General features: G+C 34.2%; 1 protein-coding gene and 1 pseudogene across 1 annotated transcript; one reads left to right on the top strand and one right to left on the bottom strand.

Moving 5' to 3' along the window:
* The first annotated feature begins 673 nt into the window (after nt 1-673).
* On the top strand, nt 674-1,701 carry LOC132045246 (kiwellin-like; annotated as a pseudogene).
* Nucleotides 1,702-7,088: 5,387 nt separating this feature from the next.
* Nucleotides 7,089-7,932, bottom strand: LOC132045260 (kiwellin-like). Its single transcript, XM_059435817.1, has one exon. It carries the CDS (start codon nt 7,864-7,866, stop codon nt 7,225-7,227), a length of 642 nt encoding a protein of 213 aa, XP_059291800.1. The 5' UTR covers nt 7,867-7,932; the 3' UTR covers nt 7,089-7,224.
* Nucleotides 7,933-11,952: the final 4,020 nt, after the last annotated feature.

The raw sequence follows: 11,952 nt of genomic DNA, 5'->3' as shown, positions 1-11,952 counted from the left end.
CTTATTTTACCAAACATCTTGACCAATTGTCATCTAGAGGATTAAAAAGTGACCCAATATATGCGCTTAAATTTTCTTATTCTCTAGAGGAAAAGTATTAAGTTCAAAATGAAGAGTGGCCACCATTCTTATTGACCAATCCGATAATCAACAAGGACAGAAAATTGTTGAAACAAATATATATATTTTAAGAGCTAATTATAAGGTGGGAGAAAGAGAACGCATAGTGGATCATATCACTTATGGAAAAATGATCATTTCTATATATATTTGTAAGTAATTAAAATCTAAATTCTCATTTTACCTTTAATGACATTATTTCTTAGTGACACAAATATCATGACATGTTTAAGATCATAAATTCCAGACCCGACTTTGTGGGATCTTATACTGGATATGTTGTTGTTGTTTAAGATCATAAATTCCAAACACTTTATAGCCACACAAATATTATGATATCTTTGATTAAATCACAAGATCTGAAAATCTTTTGTTTATTTTTAATCTCAATCAGTCAGTCAGTATTCATTATGCACTTATTCAATCATCCTTCAAACTCTACTTGTTATTCCTTTCGCTCAGGTAATATACACCACAATGTAAATAACATTTACACCATCATTAGGTTATCTTAATCTGTTATAACAGGTAACATAACTCAATTTTAAGATTTCATATCCCATTTATTAATGAAGCTTATCTATAAATATCCCTTGAATACCCGACAATATAAAAAATTATTTACACCGAACTTATATAAAAATTAAACTCGTCCTTTAACAATTGAATCAACGATAAGAAGTACTAAAGCAGCTCGCCATTAATTAGCTTTATGTGGAAACATTATTTAGTCAGTCCACTTGCTGTTGACTTCAAGTCGTCCATCCACCATCCTCGCAAATTTTTTCATTAAATAGTCTTGCACTTACTTTATATCATTCGGTTGCATTGCCTATATATATTGGCCAATTTGCTAATATCTTCTTCACAATTTTACAAATATAGACTCCATGGCCAATCTAGCCTTTCTTTCTCTTTGCATCATGTTCGTAATTTTCATCACTTCTTCTAACGCCATTTCCTCATGCAACGGCCCTTGTCAAACACTGGACGACTGTGACGGCCAATTAATTTGCATAAGGGGAAAATGCAAATGACCCTGACGTTGGTACCAACATATGTAAAAATAACTCCCCTCGAAACAATAATTGTCGTCCATCAGGACAACTCAATTGCAACGGTATACACCCGATATACTGGTGCTCACCACCTGTCACCTCCTCAACTTACCCTCAATGATTTCAGTGAAGGCGGAGATGGGGGCGGTCCATCAAAATGTGACGACCAATATCACGATAACAATAAAAGAATAGTGGCATTGTCCACTGGATGGTTTGCGGGACGTTCAAGGTGTGGAAGAAATATACGTATTTGGACGAATAATGGGAGGAGCGTAACGGCTAAAGTTGTGGATGAATGTGATTCAACTCGTGGGTGTGACAAGGAGCATAGTGGATGGTTCCATTGCTGTGTGGAGAGCCTTAGGGTTGGATACAGATAGGGGTATAGTTCCTATCAATTGGTCCATGGCCTAAGTCATGAAGGAGCCAATGTTAAAGTTAATAATGTAATTTGAATAAGCGTGTCATCTTACATATAATAAGATGGACATTAGAGTTCCTTACTAAGTAATAGAAATATGCATAAGCGTACCTCTTACATGTAATAAGATGGACATTAGAGTTCCTTAATAAGTAATAGAAATATGCATAAGCGTACCTCTTACATGTAATAAGATGGACATTAGAGTTCCTTAATAAGAAATAGAAATATGCATAAGCGTACCTTCTTACATGTAATAAGATGGACGTTAGATTCTCTTAAATGATTGTATATAGTATATAAGTTGGCGGTTATGTAAAGCAAATATCCTAGTAAGTATAATCTACTTGTATCTGTTGACTGCTGTTGACCTCCAAAGAGCACTGATGCGATCTGTTACTTTATTACTTCTTCTATATCAATTTATGTGACACAGTTTGAATTTCGAGAAGAAAATTTTTATACTTTGATCGTGAATTCAGATACGAAAATTATAAATTCTTGAAAAAAAAACATATTTAAAAGACATATAAAAAGATTGACATCAAAGAAAACCTATTGATTTTCGAAAGATATGCAAATGAACTTTTAAATATAGGAAATTATCAAGAAAATCCCTTTTTCCTTTTCTTTTGTTGGGTTAAGTGAAGAAGTTTTATGATTTTGAAGACACATTCAAGAATATGAGCACGTGTGTACTGGCTCTGAGGCATACACTACAAAAACTGAAAGAAAGAGAGATAGGCAATATATGATAAACATTTAAAATTGTGATAATTTGTCGAATAGATACTTTAACTATTGTTGTAATCAGATAAACCCCTCTAGTCGACGTTAGTGTGTCAGACCTGTTGGAAAAATATTGGAGGCGATCACCTTAAGAAGAACCAATAACAGACAGATACAATATAGTAATAACATTAAAGATAAGATAGAGTTGAAATTGGAAAACCCGGTTCAAAGCACGCTATGGTTGGCGTTGTTTTCAAAGTAGATTTCCGTCGGCATCTCGATGCAAATAGCAAATTAACGTTCTACTCCCAAGATACAATAAACCACTCAGGAATCTTCTAATGTGCACTCAAATAGAAGTTCCAGAGAACTTTTTTAATCTCTCGACTGCTTTAGTAGAAAGGAAGAGGCACGAATGTTGAATTTTATGTTGCAGGAATTTTTTCTAAGTCTGAAATTATGTTCTTATTGCTGGAAATCTACAACATGCCTATTATTTATATTGCGTAGAAAGCTACTAACACATCTTTTCAAAGAAAGGATGCAACCCTTAAGATTGGATGACACTTTTTCACAATGAATAGGTATATCCATTAAAGAATGGGTAGTACCTCTTCATAATATATTGTGTCTTTTCAAAGGTGTGTTTAAATTTTGAATCACATCTAAAATAAATTCTAACAATCCCCACATGATTCAAGTATTTAAAGAACACAAAAGCAGTCTTTTATAATGATGTCAGTGAAGGTGTCTTGTGGATTTGAACCTCACCTAGAAATCCAATTGGAAGGACCATAGTGAACTTAAGTCTTGAACTAGGGCCTTGTAGCCCGATCTTCCATTCAACATACACATTATATCGAGTTCATAAATGGGGACGCGTGTTAACGGCGTTGCACTCGCATCTTGATTCGCGAGTGCTCTAGAGAAAAGCCCAATCTCATAGGTTGCGACCTCACAACCACACTCGAATTAATAGGTGAATTCTTCAAGGATACGTGTAATGGAAGCATATCCAGCATCATTTACTATGAATTCATTCAGAGTATGTACTCTTCCTAACCGTTACATCAAGTACCATGATAATAAATCATTCACGAAGGGACTAAGATAAAAAGATAAGTTATGGGACTTTTCCAATTACTAGATAGCTTGTTATTACCACACTGAACCTTCGTCATGGGATCTCCAATAAGTAAGGTTGGGTTGTCACCGTCCGTAATCACAAATTAAGGGCTTTAGTCCCATTCCTTTTGAGAATTACAACTTGCTTTATGCAAGTTTTTTCCATTTGTTAATCCACAATATGTCTTGCCGAAGTAAAGTTCTAATACGGTTACTCTGATTTTAAGTCACTCGTGATTGCTTTCTGCCTCAAGTTTGGACGTCTCTTTCGTTTTGGATTTGCAATAGCAATTCAATAATTTACAAAAAAAAAAAAAACAAACAATTAGAATAGGCTTTTCAACAATGGTAATATTGATTAAATCTCAAACCATTCAACAAGTCATACCATCACATAGAGGCTTATCATATATTTAAAATTCTAAACTATATCAAGAAATACATGTTTCTTGAAATATTTGTACTTTGAAGGAAGTTTTTCACTTTAATGATATCTCTCACATCTAACTTCCTTTGATTTCAACTAAGATAATCATGTAATAAGCCTTCATTGAAAAAGTTTATTTTTTCATATTTAAGCTATTTGAGCATACACATCTGTCTCAAATACACATAGCAATTATTCGCACACTAACCCCCACAATTTGTATGTCAACGCATGAACTTCATTATTCATATTATTATGCATGTAGAAGTAACATCACAAATTAGCGCTACTATTCATATCCTCTTATGTAAGATCAATATGATTTGATCACATGCATATTAATTAAGCATGAAATAGATTCATCCAAAAAGAAATATATATTTACTGTACATGGAATCAAACCCTAAAAAACAAAATATATTAAGTTCTTCAGAAGTCACAAGAAAGACTTCAAATTTTATAAGATTTTGAACCTTTAATAAATCCTAAATGTGTGTCTACACGAAAATGTCATTTTTTATGACCTCAAAATGCCATAACAATTTTCAAGTATAAATATCTAATTTTTCTTTATAAGCAATTTACTTTATATCACTTCATCCTCTTGATCTCAAAATGATAAAATAATTTTCGAGTATGGATATGATCCTTATAAATAAAATACTTCATATCATCTCACAACTTGAAAATAAACTTCATACATAATTTTTACGCAAGAATAACGAATCACAATGATCACATAGGAAATGTTATTCCTAAAATTAACAATCATTTTAAGATCATCATATAATTAAATCATCTACCCTAACATTATGAAAACAAATTTCATAAAAATCACAAGAGTAAAAATTAATAAATAAATAATTAGTAGAGTTAAGAAAGTAAAACCCGATTTATTGTCATTTTCTTCTTGATTTGTTGCTGGCCATGTTTGCCACATCAAAATCAAAGTAGCTGTGGCCTTAGACAATCTTCTTGTGATGATCTTGTTGCACCTTTTGAAGACTTTAGAACAATCTGGGAAACCAATAAATTCAACGGAAAAGGCTCAAATATGCCATCCAACTATCGGAAATGGCTTATTTATGCCACTCGTCAATAGTTTGGCTCAGTTATGCCATTGAACTATAGGAAATGGCTCATTTATGCCATCGAACTATAGGAAATGACTCATTTATGTCACTCATCAATAGTTTGACTCATTTATGCCATCCCGTTACCAAAATGACTCATCCATGCCATGTTTTATTAACGCTGGTTTTCTAATACCAGATAGGACACGTGGCCTCCAATTAGAGGTCTATGTCGTTTAATTAAACCAGTCCAATTTTAAATACCAAATTAATAAAAAATCCGACCCATACACCTTACCCACCCAAAACCATAATCTAGTTGGAGGCCACGTGTCATATATGGTATTGTAAAACTAGCTTTAATGAAATATAGCATGGATGAGTCATTTGGGTAACGGGCGATGGCATAAATGAGTCAAATTATTGATGAGTGGCATAAATGAGTCATTTCCTATAGTTCGATGGCATAAATGAGTTATTTCCTATAGTTCGATGGCATAAATGAGCCAAACTATTGGCGAGTGGGATAAATGAGCCATTTTCGATAGTTGGATGGCATATTTGAGCCTTTTCCGTAAATTCAACAATGGTTTCGCACACTTTTTTTGTAACTCGACTAATTTATTTATTTTGCATCTTATAGTTTCTGCCACCAATTTCATCAAGTTAATGATGATAATTTCTGCCACCAATTTGATCAAAAATATATAGAAGCCTTCCCCATAATTTTACATGGGAACTTGAGAGAAAGTGTCCTACTTCTCCATTTTTCTCTTATTCTTTATGGTGAGAAGAAGGCATTACGCTTTTATTTACTTTCTCTTTGTTACAATCAGTTGTATGGTCAAAACTGAAATTAAGAATGGGATGGGACTGCAAAATGAATACAATCTCTAGAAACAGAAGAAGAGGTGGACTACTTTTCCTTCCTGGCACTTTTATGTACTCAATGAAAATATAAGAGAATTACCACACTTTCGATATTATATTGCAATGGATTTTTCCTTCCTTTGCAATAAGTAATATTCTAAGCATATCTGCAAAACTTTTTCCCGTAAGAGAAATTGTTGCATACCCCACTAAAAAAAAATGTCATAACGTGATTAACCCTTTCAAAACGAAAATCGAAAACGAATTTTATGACCACTAATAGTTAACCTTTTTTGACATTAATCACCTAATGATTCACTGACTTTGAAATCAAAGTGCCCTTGAAAAAAAAAACATGATGCAGTAAAAAACCTTAAACAATGAGGTTTGATCTTTACGTACTGACTGCCCTTTTCACCACATACTAATATAGTGTTATAGAAAGTAAAAAAAAAAAAAAAAAATGGTTTCGAAAATTGGTGTTCTTCACAACAATCATCTCTTCTTAACTAAACCAAGGAATCTACTCTGAAATTGTTGGAAAAAAATTGGAGATGATCACATTAAGAAGAACCAGTAACAGACAGATACAATATAATAATAACATTAAAGATAAGATAGAGTTGAAATTGAAAAACCTGGTTCAAGGCACGCTATGGTTGGTGCTGTCTTCAGAGTAGATTTTCGTCGCCACCTCGATGCAAATAGCAAATTAACGTTCTACTCCCAAGATATAATGAACCACTCAGGAATCTTCTAATGTGCACTCAAATAGAAGTTTCGGAGAACTCTTTTAATCTCTCGACTGCTTTAGTAGAAATGAAGAGGCACGAATGTAGAATTTTATGTTGCAGGAATTTTTTCTAAGTCTGAAATTATTTTCTTATTGCTGGAAATCTACAACATACCTATTATTTATATTGTGTAGAAAACAGCTGAAATATCTTTTCAAAGAAAGGATGCAACCGTTAAGATTGGATGACAACTTTTCATAAAGAATAGGTATATCCGTTAAAGAATGGGTAGCACCTCTTCATAATTTATTGTGTCTTTTCAAAGGTGTGTTTAAATTTTGCATCACATCTAAAATAAATTCTAACAAGACCTCACACGCGATTTACAATCGCCATGATGTGTTAAACGAAAAAAATTCCCTACGGTGAAAAGCAATGCAGATCGCTCTTTGGAGGTCAACAACAGTTAAATTAAACTAGGATATTTCTTTAGCTAATCGCCAACTCATCCTTGGAAATTACACATAGTATAATTAGTTAGGAATTAATATATCATACTTTATTCTTTAAGAGACTTGAACGTCCATCTTATTACATATAAGATGTCGCGCGTATTCAAATTACATTATTAAAATTAAAGCACATAATAACCTAGCTAGTCCTAGACCATGGACCAAGTGATAGGAACTATACCCTCATTTGTATCCAACCCTAAAGCTCTCCACACAGCAATGGAACCATCAACAATGTTATTTTTACATGGACTCTGATAAGCATGTTCTTCATCACAACCAGTAGTAGAATCACATTCATCCACAACTTTAGCCGTTGTAGTCTTCCCATTATTAGCCCGAATACGTATCATTTTTCCACACCTTGAACGTCCCGCAAACCATCCAGTAGACAACGCGACTATTCTTTCGTTATTGTCATAATATTTCCCTTCACATGCCCCTGGACCACCCCCGTCTCCGCCTTCACTGAAATCATTGAGGGTAAGTTGAGCTGCTGTAGAGGCGGAGACGGGTGGTGAGCAACGGTATACAGGGTGTATACCGTTGCAATTGACCGTGCCAGATGGCTTGCATGTATTGGTTGTAGGAGAAGGGACGGATGGAGGGTTATTTTTGCAAATGTTGGTTCCAACGTTAGGGTCATCGTTGCATTTTCCGTTTATGCAAATTAATTGACCGTCACAATCATCCCAGGTTTTACAAGGACCGTTGCATTGGGAAATGGCGTTGGAAGAAGAGATGAAAATTGTGAAAATGATGCAAAGAGAAAGAAAGGCTAGATTGGTCATGGTGGTTATTTTTGTAATATTGAGAAAGTTAATGAGTAAGAAAGTGTTGATGGGTGAAGGGAACTGTCCAAATGGGCGAATATTTATAGGCAGTAAATATTGATGATGAGAATTTTTTATTTGTTCGTTTTGTGAGTCGTGATGTTCGACTAGTGGAGTTGTTAACGTGTCAAATAGATTGATTGCTTTGAATTTGAATAGGTCAATGAGTCATTGCTAACTCAAGTTTCACTTGCTTCCCCTCCCCCTTCCCCACTTATAATTTGTTTAGTTACTAAACAAAACTAATAAATTGTTGTGGTTATGTATGTATGTAACATATCATCAAGCGAAAAGAAACTTAATTTGGCTACCCTATGCGTAATTTTCATTGTCATACCTTAGCAAAACTTATACTTTGCTAGATGTTCAATGCCAGGACTTGCAGGGTTGCACGACTTCTGACTTTGACTTTACATGTATACCATACTAATTAAGTATCATAGAACTAATAGATAGACTAGCAAGTTGATTGACTAAAATGCTTCCATACTATGCTAATGGCTACGAGCTAGTCCTTATACCATAAATAGTGAACAACTTATTTATAAAAAAATTGTTTGCAGGTCTTGTTATTCTGTTAAGCAGAAAAAAGAAGTAGATGGAAATATAAAAATTCTCCATAAGACGTAACCGACCCGTAATATGTTGTAAAAAATTTCTCCTGGTTAATTAAATATTATTCATGTAGTTAATGGATATCAAACAATAATGAGAAAATTACGCCATACAGAGATGCTCTTCCTAGTACTCTTTAATTCGTAGGTAGGGGCTGCGGTTAATATATCCATTATTGACTCAATAATGGACAAATATCTTTCTAGATTTTTCCACAAAGAAAATAAAAAAATAAAAGGGAAAACAACACCAAATACCCTTAAAATATAAAATATTTATCCACCCCATGCCCTCGTAAAGTAATTTCGCTTCTACCTCAGCTGGCCGGAAATATTTACCCCACGTATCCCCTCGCCCAAACCCCTTTCTCCGTGATACTATCGCAGTATATTTATTTATCATATATCCATTTCATGTCATTATTTGTACATGAGACTACGAAAAAAGGGTTCGTGGTATTCCAATCAAAGTACCATCATGAACACAAGGGTGAAAAAAGTTAAATGTGAAAACATATTTATATACCATGTTGGTATTTCATCTCGTAAATATGAGTCATAGATATATGGATATATCCATTCCATGTCAAAAAATATATCCATTTCATATCAAAATAAAAAAAATTAATACGTATTCTTTATTTGTACATCGGCTTTCTTTGCTCTTAGATAAGGCAAGTAAAACAATAACGTGCGGATTGCGACAAAGAATCGTGCCTTAAAAGAGAAGGATCTGGCGAGAACATGAGAACATGATCCAGACCATGAATAAAGAAACACCTCCTCTCTCACTTCGTGGGTGCTTAACTTTTCTTTGACGTAAAGTGATTATAGTATAAGTGTACAACTATTTCATGAACACAAAGGTGGAAAAAGTTAATGTGAAAACTCATACTATTAATGTTATGAATATTGGGAATTTGTGATGAAAAACACACGAGAAATGTTTGTTGGGTGAGTTTTGCGGTTCTGAAAGAACTGTCCGTCTTTAGAAGTAATCAAACAAATCAAGAGCGGCGGAGCTGAATTTAGAGCTTGAGTGCCGAACTTGCCGTCAAACTCATAATCATTTAGAATTAACAATGGAGTTTATTTCAAGAGCGATTTCAATTTTAGATGTGAACTTGCTAATCGCCAAACTCATAATCGTCATAGTTAATGGGTTCACAATTAAATATTTATACATATTTAATAAAAAAAATTAATACATGTATAGGATCTAAACAAAAGTTAGTAATTAATACTCTCCCTCCGCCCCGATGAAGGCGCTTTCGGAGTCTTTCATTTTTTAAGTAGATTTTTTATTTCTTTCTCTTGCTAAAAAGCGAGGCAACACAAGAGAGTAGAGAATTAGATAAAGTAAAAAAGCAAGTAAAAGAAATAAAGAAGGTAAAACAATAGCCAACGAAAAATAATCTGAAAGAATTAGGAGTAGTATTGTGGACAAAAAAAATTGTACCAGAAAGAATTAAAAGAGAAGGATCTAATTGGGCAAAAGAGAAATCCATCTTTGACAACAGAATACATTAAAGGTACATAACTCTACTTGATAATAATAATATAAGGAAGAAGGATTAGTTTGACCGGTTAAATTCTACATTGTTTGGGGAGAGAAGTCAACCCTCGCCTCCGTAAATTCATAAACCCTTCAAAGACCCTTCCTTCACCAAAGCACCCGATAGACATCGATCTCATTTATTGGATGCTTGCTCACTCATTATATACATTTTCTTAAATTTTCTACCTATATTCTACGTATCCGTGTTACCTCAGCTTAGTAATGGGTGCTCAAGCACCCAAATTTAATATGTAGATCCGCCATTGTTTGGGGGAGAGAAGTCAACCCTGGCCTTCATAATTGGGGATTTTATCTGGATAAATACTTTTAATTTTTTCTGGATAAATACGAAAGTAATGAGGGTTTGAGGAGCACACCCATTCTTTCCCCAAAATAAAAGTCAAGCCCACAATCACAATACAAGAAAAATAGAACTAAGTGACGGACTATTTATGACGTACAAACTACAATTGTTACGAGTTTTTGACGTAATTTATACTAGTATACACAATTGATGAAAAAGTTTTAAATCGGTTTTGTACTTCCTTTACAAAATTTTGACGGATTCTTCCGTTGCGAATATTGGTTTTTCTCATAGTGGCATTTGGACCTTTTTTGGAAAATAATACTTGACAATATTTTTAGAGAAAATATTTGTGCCGAAGAAATCATGTTTTAATTTGATACACTTATATGAGATTTTTTGACTGGAGAGAATTTTTCAAGAATTGCCATAAGGAAACTCAAGAAAACTTTAAGAACTTCCATCCTGTTCCATATCCATGATGGAGCGAAGTTCACCTAGAATTCCCAATTCAACCAGGTGAGGACACTCATCGAACAAAAGGTCCTCTTATGAATGTCCATCTGCTAAATAATGTTCCGTGAGAATGATAGCCGATGGCACCTCAGAATTGTCCTCCGAGCTTGAGTTTTCTTCGACCCAATCACAGCTACGCTTACTGATAGAGACTATTGCAGCACTGTCCCTTGCAATTTCCACTGTGGCATCCTCTGTATTTGCATCAGCGAAAGTCGTGGAGTCTAGTTGCATCTCCTTCTGCAATAGTCACAGCACATGGCAAATAGAAGAGAGCATGCAGGAGTTGTTCGCTTGAAGCATCTTCACTGATACTTGCAGCGCCTTCACAGGTGCAGAGAGGGTGTTCAATTGTTTATTGGTTATGGTAGACGGGTACAGAGGTGTGGAGTACGAACAATGAAAGCACCAATGTAATGAACCCATATTGTATTGAAGTGGATAATTCGAATTACACGTACAAATATAAGAGTTCATCTTCAAGCTATTACAAATACTCCAAACTAGTAATCAAATCTCCCAAGGGAAGAAGAAATAAAAAGGAAAAAGGGAGGGAGATTCCAGAATTAATCTAAGCAACTAAGAAAATAAAGAGACAACTTTATAGCATGAGTCCTAATGGACTATTTTCTACTGTATATATATCCCTTATCCCACGATGCATATGCTCCTTTTAGCCAGGGTCCCAAAGGTAATTTGCCAACTCCCCAAATGTGTCTTCCATCGTAACTACATTTGTTGCAGGATGGTTCCAGTGCTGTGTGGAGAGTCTTAGGGTTGGATACAGATAGGGGTATAGTTCCTATCAATTGGTCCATGACCTAAGTCATGAATGAGCTAGCCAATGTTAAAGTTAATAATGTAATTTGAATAAGCGTGTGATCTTACATGTAATAAGATGGACATTAGAGTTCCTTAATAAGTAACAGAAATATGCATAAGCGTACCTTCTAACATGTAATAAGATGGACATTAGAGTCTCTTAAATGATTGTATATATAGTATATATGTTGGCGATTACGTAAAGCAAATATCCCTTTTTCCTTTTCTTT

This window comes from Lycium ferocissimum, unplaced genomic scaffold, assembly GCF_029784015.1.
Source record: "Lycium ferocissimum isolate CSIRO_LF1 unplaced genomic scaffold, AGI_CSIRO_Lferr_CH_V1 ctg638, whole genome shotgun sequence".
In the NCBI taxonomy this organism is placed as follows: Eukaryota; Viridiplantae; Streptophyta; class Magnoliopsida; order Solanales; family Solanaceae; genus Lycium; species Lycium ferocissimum.
Note: the sequence above shows the minus strand (reverse complement) of the source record. Positions and strands in the feature narration are given on the sequence as shown.